Source organism: Scyliorhinus canicula, unplaced genomic scaffold (assembly GCF_902713615.1).
Source record: "Scyliorhinus canicula unplaced genomic scaffold, sScyCan1.1, whole genome shotgun sequence".
NCBI classification, from domain to species: Eukaryota; Metazoa; Chordata; class Chondrichthyes; order Carcharhiniformes; family Scyliorhinidae; genus Scyliorhinus; species Scyliorhinus canicula.
Genome location: NW_024055726.1, coordinates 929,010 through 936,780, shown reverse-complemented (window position 1 = coordinate 936,780; position 7,771 = coordinate 929,010). Strand labels below are relative to the sequence as shown.

General features: G+C 48.4%; 1 protein-coding gene across 1 annotated transcript; it reads right to left on the bottom strand.

Annotated features, from left to right (window-relative positions):
• Window positions 1-1,683: 1,683 nt before the first annotated feature.
• LOC119960708 (G-protein coupled receptor 84-like) lies at window positions 1,684-2,535 on the bottom strand. Its single transcript, XM_038788317.1, has one exon. It carries the CDS (start codon window positions 2,533-2,535, stop codon window positions 1,684-1,686), a length of 852 nt encoding a protein of 283 aa, XP_038644245.1.
• Window positions 2,536-7,771: the final 5,236 nt, after the last annotated feature.

Below are 7,771 nucleotides of genomic sequence, written 5' to 3'. Positions count from 1 at the left end.
GGCCTGAATGTATCATCCCATCGGGGGATGTTTAAGAAACGTGAAGTGACCAGCTAGAAGATGGAGACAGAGTTGGAGACGAGAAGCGAGAGGGTGAAGAGTCGGAACTGGGTGTGAGCCCGTCACACCTCGCGCGGAATATGTTGTGGAAGACGCTGGAGGAGGAAGCCGCAGGTTGACGGTGGGGACGCCGGAGGCGGTGCAGAGCCTCCCCACTCGCCGCGGAATGCAGCCTATGTGTCTATTACGGTCACTGACCCAAGTAGTCGGTCGGAAACTGGGCCGAAACCGCCATGAGGCTGTGCGGAAATATACCGTACTTCAGAAGTGATCCAACACGGCGGCACAGTGGTTAGCATTGCTACCTGTGACGCTGAAGACCCGGGTTCGAATCCCGTCACTGGGTTGCTGTCCGTGTGGAGTTTGCCCGCACTGCGTGGCATTCTCCCCGTGTCTGCGTGGGTTTCATCCCCACAACCGAAAGATGTGCAGGATAGGTAGATTGACCACTCTAAATTGCCCCTTAATTGGAAAAAATAATTGGGAACTCTAAAACTTAGGAAAAAAAGGAGTGATCATACAAAGAGACGATGATATGTTATATTACAACAAAACTTTATTAATACAGCATGAAAATAACTTTAACATCACATAAGCCAATATCTTACAGTTATCCCTGAATTAATGCAGCAACACAATACCCCATTAACAGTTACCGTAACTCCCAGAAAAACATCAAGAAATAAAAGCCCATCTCAGCTGTTGGAGAAAATATGTAGTCCATTCTACTCTTCCAGCCTTCTCCGATCTTCATTCTGATCTTGGCTGATCATCCAACTCAGTCACCAACCGGGAAGCCAGGTGGCGCAGTGGGTTAGCACTGCTGCCTCATGGCACCGAGGTCCCAGGTTCATCACGGCTCTGGGTCACTATCAGTGTGGAGTTCACACATTCTCCCCGTGTTTGCGTGGGTTTATCCCCCACAACCCAAAGATGTGCAGGGGAGGTGGATTGGCCACGCTAAATTGCCCCTTAATTGGAAAAAAATGATTCGGGCATTCCACGTTTAAATTATAACTCAGTCACCTGCTCCCCACCCCTTCAGATTCCGTTGCATCAAATGTGATATCTAACCGCTTCTCGAAAACATACAATGTTTTGGTCTCAATTGCTTCCTGTGGTAGCGAATTCCACAGACCAATTGATATTTCAATGATGAAATTGCTCCTCATCTCTGCCCTAAACGGTCTACTCCGTATCCTCAAACCGAGACCCCCTGGTTATGGAAACTCCCACCATCGAGATTTTCCATCCTGCATCTACCCTGTCTGATCCTGTTCTAAATTCGTAGGTTTCTATAAGACCCTCCAACATTCGTCTGAACGCCGGATAATACAATCCTAACTGACTCCATCTCTCCTCCAATGCCATTCATGGTATCTCAGGAATAATTCTGGTAAACCGTCGCTGCTCTCACTCTGGTGCTAAACTGACCTTCTTTACATGAGGAGGCAAACAATCTCCCAGTCGTGGCCTCACCAAGTCAAAGTAGAGGGGGAAGAATAGCTTCCACCTGTTGATGTGTAGCAGGCTTGAGCAGAGGGGGTGAAAGTCCTGATCCTGTTCCTATGCAACAGACTCTTGGGTGGGAGGGAGGTGGGAAGGTGTGCTCAAAGAAACTTCCTATTGCCTCCACGGGCGGGCGAGGCTGGCTCCCTTGCGCAGGACCCCCCAGTAGGCGTCCTTGAACTGCCGGTTCATTATGGCGTAGAGGATTGGGTTGATGCAGCTATTCAGCCAGGTGAAATTGCCGGCCACCATGTGGACGAGAACGGGGGCCCGCTTCTTCCCGTCCACCACATGCAGGAAGCAGAAGGGGAAGTAGCAGGTCACGTAGACCAGGAACATGGCGAAGCACATGCGGGTCACCTTGCGAAACTCGCCGCTGCTGCTCCTCTTGGCCTGGCAGCTGGAGGTCCCGCTTTCCCCGGCCTGGAGGGCGATTTCTCTGCCAGGGGCTGCGATCTCAACGCTGGTGGCATTAGTCGACCTGGTGGGGCCTCCCCGGAGAGGGTTGGCGCTGGGCCCGTCGGCGATCCCGCTGTCTGCAGCGGGGACCCCTGCCCCCGTTGGCTTCCTCCCGCGACCATCGCCCTCCAGCCGGTACCCCTCCAGTGCCTGGGAAGCCGCCTTCACCTTGCGATGGATGAGGAAGTAGAAAATCCCAATGCAGCTCAGTCCAAGTCCAAACATGAAGAACATGAGGATGGTGGTGTAAGGCCTCCCTCGCTCCCGGTGGAAGCTGCAGGTGCAGACAGGCGGCAGGAAGACATAGATATTCCAGAGGGGCCCGAAGAGATGCAGGCCCAACAACCAGGGCAGGGCCAGGAAGAAGGGCATCGTGCGGCGGGAGTAGACCCGGTCGAACCACCGGGCGTCCGAGATGAGGACGAAGCGGCTCATAGCGATGAGGATCAGGCTGAAGATGGAGACAGCGTTAGCCACAAAGAGGATCAGGCCGAAGGCACGGCACATGCCCTCACCCTGGCGCCAGGCGAAGTGATGGCGCCTCGACCCTGTGAGTACAATGGTTGTGACTCTTTCCCTGCCTGTGCTCGGTACTTGCTCGGAGCCCCTTTCTAGTGCTGCGAGAGAGTGTTAGCACAAACAGTTCCTCTGACGCCAAGTTTGTTCTAGAACTGCTTCCCTTTTCTGAACCTTCTTCTCCAAATCACTCAGAGAGGGAGGGAGATAGAGACGTAATTTCCACGGCCCACAATTTGGCAATACTGCAACCATTCCGCTAAATGCTCAGGGGGTTTACAGTCAGATCCCAAACTACGAGTTCAATGTGTATACTATAGAGAATAACAGCCCCTGTGTATATTATAGAGAATAACAGTCCTTGTGTACATTCTAGAAAATAACAGCCCATGTGTATATTATAGAAACTAACAGTCCCTACCCTGTGTATATTATAGAGAATATCAGTCCCTATGTATATTATAGAGAATTACAGCCCCTTTGTCTATTACAGAGAATGACAGTCAGTGTATATTATAGAGAATAACAGACCCTGTTTATGTCATAGAGATACATTCCCTATGTATATTATAGAGAGTAACAGTCCCTGTGTATATTGTAGAGAATAACAGCCCCTGTCTATATTATTGACAAAACAGCCCTTGTGTATATTATAGAGAATAACAGTCCCTGTGTATATTATAGAGAATAACAGCCCCTGTGCATAGTAAAGAGCATTGCAGTACCTGTGTATAATATAGAGTAACAGCGCTGTGTATATTATAGAGAATAACAGTCCCTGTGTATATTATAGAGAATAAAGGCCCCTGTGTATATTATAGAGAATAATAGTCATGTGTATATAATAGAGAATAACTGCCCCTGTCTATATTATAGAGAATAACATTCTGTGTGTATATTATGGAGAATAACAGCCCCTTTCTATATTATAAAGATTAACAGTATGTGTGTATATTACAGAAAATAACAGTCTGTGTATATTATAGAGAATAAGACGCTGTATATTTTGAAAATAACACCCCCTGTGTATATTATAGAGAATACCAGTCCCTGTGCATATTATAGACAATAACAGTCTCTGTGTATATTACAGACAATAACAGGCCCTGTGTATATTATAGACAATAAAAGCCCCTGTGTATATTATAGAGAATAACAGTATCTGTGCATATTATAGAGAATAACAGCCCCTGTGCATATTATTGACAAACACAGCCCGTGTATATTGTAGAGTATAACAGTCCCTGTGTATATTATAGAGAATAACAGATCCTGTGTATATTAAAGAGAATAACAGCCCCTGTGTATATTATGGAGGTTACCAATCCCTGTCAATACTATAGATAATAACAGCTCATGTGTATATTGCATAGAATAACAGCCCCTCTGTATATTATAGAGAATAACAGTTCCTGTGTATGTTATAGAGAATACCAGTCCCTGTGTATATTAAAGAGAATAAGTCGCTGTGTATATTATAGAGAATAACAGCCCCTGTGCAATAGCTTCCCGAAAGGATGTACCAACCCCAGCCGCAATTCCGAGAGGGCAGCCGAGTTCAAACAGACTGTTCCCCAGCCGTGGTTATGAGAGAATCTGGGCCCCCGAGTGCCCGTCACGAGACCGCTGAAGCATCCGCTCCAGCTGGTCAGATTTCTTGCAGGGGCTGCAGCGCCTGCTGCAATTGTGAAATACATGTCAATGTGTTTCCTGCTCAGGAGAAACCGCTGCTGGTGACCTACGTCCGCCTTTCCTCGTCTCAATCTGCACAAAATTACACCATTGCTAACAGGAAACTCCAGTTTCTCCCAATCATTCTAAATGCGGAGAACAAAGAACAAAGGAACTTCGGCCCTGTACAAACCCCTGTCTGCATCAATGGGGCCGAGGTGGAGATGGTTAGCACTTTCAAATTCCTAGGGGTGCCCATCACCAAAAATCTGTCCTGGGCCATCCATGTCGACGTTATCACCAAGAAAGCACAAGAGCACCTATACGTCCTCAGGAAACTAAGGAAATTCGGCATGTCCACATTCACCCTTACCAACTTTTACAGATGCACCATAGAAAGCATTCTATCGGGCTGCATCACAGCCTGACATGGCAGCTGCTCGGCTCAGGACCGCATGGAACTTCAGAGAGTCGTCAAAACCGCCCAGTCCATCACACAAATCTGCCTCCAATCCATGTACTCCATCATAACACGCTGCCTTAGGAAAGCAGGCAGCATAATCAAGGATCCTTCTCACCCGTCTTACTCACTTTTCCAACTACTTCCATCGGGCAGGAGATTCAGAAGTCTGAGAACACGCACGAACAGACTCAGAAACAGCTTCTTCCCCACTGTCACCAGACTCCGAAATGATCCTCTTATTGACTGACCTCATTAACACTACACCCTGTATGCTTTATCCCATGCCAAGGTTTATGCAGTTACATTGTGTATCTTGTGTTGCCCTATTATACATTTTCTTATATTTTCTTGAATTTTGTTCAATTCCCTTTTTTTCCCCATGAATGATCTGAATAATCTGTTGATCGGCTCGCAGAAAAATACTTTTCACTGTACCTCCGTACACGTGACAATAAAAAAATCCATACCTCCAAAACTGTGCTGTCCATACGGCCTGTGTAACCGAAAAGGTTCTACAATTCCGAGTTCGCTTTCCCTCTATTCTCATCCTGCTCATATATTTGTCACTCCAATACATCACTATCGTTGCTTCGTCCACAAATTCATGCGGCAGACAGTTCTAGGCTCCCACTATTCTCTGTTCAAAAAACCCCCCTCGCACGTCACCATTAATCGTCGCCCCTCGCACCATAAATCTACTAATTAAAGCTTCCACCCTGGGAAAAGGCTTCTGACTATCTAGTCTGTCTGTTAAATCTCCCTCCCCTGTCTCTTCCCTCTCTCTCCTCTCTCCATTCTCTCCCTCTCCCCACGCGCTTCACTCTCTCTCCCATCCCTCTCCGCTCTGTCTCGCCTCTCTCTATCTCCTCTCTCTCAGTTCTCTCCCCTTTCATATCTCCACACTCTCACCCCCCTCTCCTTGTTCTCCCCATTTCTCCTCTCTGTCCGCACTTTAGCTTCTCTCCCGTCACTCCCATGTCTCCCTCGCTCATTCAGCTCTCGGCTGTCACCTTTCCTCTTCTCTCCACTCTTCAATCTCTCTCCCCTCTCCCCTTACCACGTCTCTCTTTTTTCTCCTCTCTCCCATCTCTCCACTGGGGCTGGTTTAGCACCGTCCGCAATCAGTGGCTTTGAAAGCAGACCACGCAGGGCCAGCAGCACGGTTCAATTCCCGTACCTGCCTCCCCGAACAGGCGCCGGAATGTGGCGACTATGGGCTTTTCACAGTAACCATTTGAAGCCCACTTGTGACAGTAGCGATTTTCATTTCATTTAATTTCATTTCGCTACCCTCTCTCTCCTCTCTGTCTGCCATCTATGTCCTCCCCTCTCCTTTCCATGCACTCCCACAGCACTCTCCTTTTTCTCCTCTCTCCATTGTCACGCTCCTCTCTCTCACCTCTCCCTCACACCTCTCTCTCCTTTCTCATCTCTCTTCCCCTCTCTATGTCAATCTATCTATCATCTATCTATTTATCTATCCCTATCTATCTCACTCTCTCTCTGTTTCACTTTCTCTCTCTGTTTCTCTATATCTATCTATGTCTATATCTCTCAGTCTCTCTCTCTCTCTCTCTCTCTCTGTCCTTATCTCTCTGTCTCTCTCATTCTCTGTGTTTCTCTGTCTCTCTCTCTCTCTCCTTCACTCTCTCCTCTCTGTCTCTCTCTCGCTGTTTCTCTTTCTTTTTCTCTCTGTTTCACTCTCTCTCTCTGCCTCTCTGTCTCTCTATACATTTCTATCAACTCAGTGTGAAAATATTTACCCTTTATTCTCAAGCTATGACCGCTAATTCTCGATTTCCCCTCGGGAACATTCTTTCTCAATCTACCCTGTCTACTCCTCTTAGAGTTTGTCGGTTTTTACAAGCCACCTACACACCTCCGCCGCACTTCTAAACTCCAATTAATAAAATCCTCACCGACAGTTTCTCCTCATATGATAGCCCCACCATTCCGGGAAGCAGCCTGGGAAATATTGGCTGCACTCCTTCCGCAGCAAGAACATCCTCTCCAACTGTTAGGACGATGGATGTCAGGTCGAAGGGATCGGAACAAGCAGGTGCAAGGCCGTGCAGGGGGTGTCAGGTAGCAAGTTGTTCTCTGGGCCCAGAGGGGTTGAGGAAGCTCCCATCGCTGGAGAGATTTGCGGGGGCTCCGTGGTTAGCACCGTGGCACACAACAGCTCCATGGATTCCGGCTCTATTCTGCCCTGGGGTGACCGACAGTCTTTGTGGAGTTTGCAAGTAAACCCCTGATTCTGTGTGGGTTTCCCTCCACAGTCCAAGACGTGCCGGTTCCGTGGAGTGATGGGGATAGAGCGGGGAGGGGGATGGATCTGGGTAGAACACTCTTCAGATGTCGACTCGATGGGCCTAATGACTTCCTTCTGCACTTTACAAATGTTGTGGATTTCAAGAAGAGACAGATTGCCGCCAATTGTGCCCTCCTCCCATTACTCCAGCTGGGGTCAAACCCAAGGTTCGTTCTAACCGTAGCAAGGCCTCCCAACTCTCAAACTCCAAACGCCTGAGCGACAAAACCCAATCTGCCGCTGTTGGCACCGGGCAGGTCGACGGACCCAAACGTCCGAGAATACCTGCAACTTTCAGGAAAGTATTCTGGATCCTCGCACTCAATGTGTGCACACACAATGCCAGGAGCATATATAGACATATCATAGAATTTACAGTTCAAAAGGAGGCTATTCGGCCCATCGAGTCTGCACCGGCTCTTGGAAAGAGCACCCTACCCAAGATCAACACCTCTAACCTCTCCCCATAACCCAGTAACCCCACCCAACACTGATGGAAATTTTGGATACTAAGGGCAATTTATCATGGCCAATGCACCTAACCTGCAGATCTTTGGAATGTGGGAGGAAACCGGAGCACCCGGAGGAAACCCAAGCAAACGGAGGAAACCCACGCACACACGGGGAGGATGTGCAGACTCCGCACAGACATTGACGCAATCTGGAATCGAACCTCGGACCCTAGAGCTGTGAAGCAATTGTGCTATCCGCAATTCTACCGTGCTGCCCATAAAATGATGAACGGCTGGACCTTGGGGAGCATCGATGACCATCGGGACTAT

Excerpts from the sequence above, each read along its gene's own strand:
- LOC119960708 (XM_038788317.1), bottom strand. The coding sequence starts at position 2,535 with ATGTGCCGTGCCTTCGGCCTGATCCTCTTTGTGGCTAACGCTGTCTCC.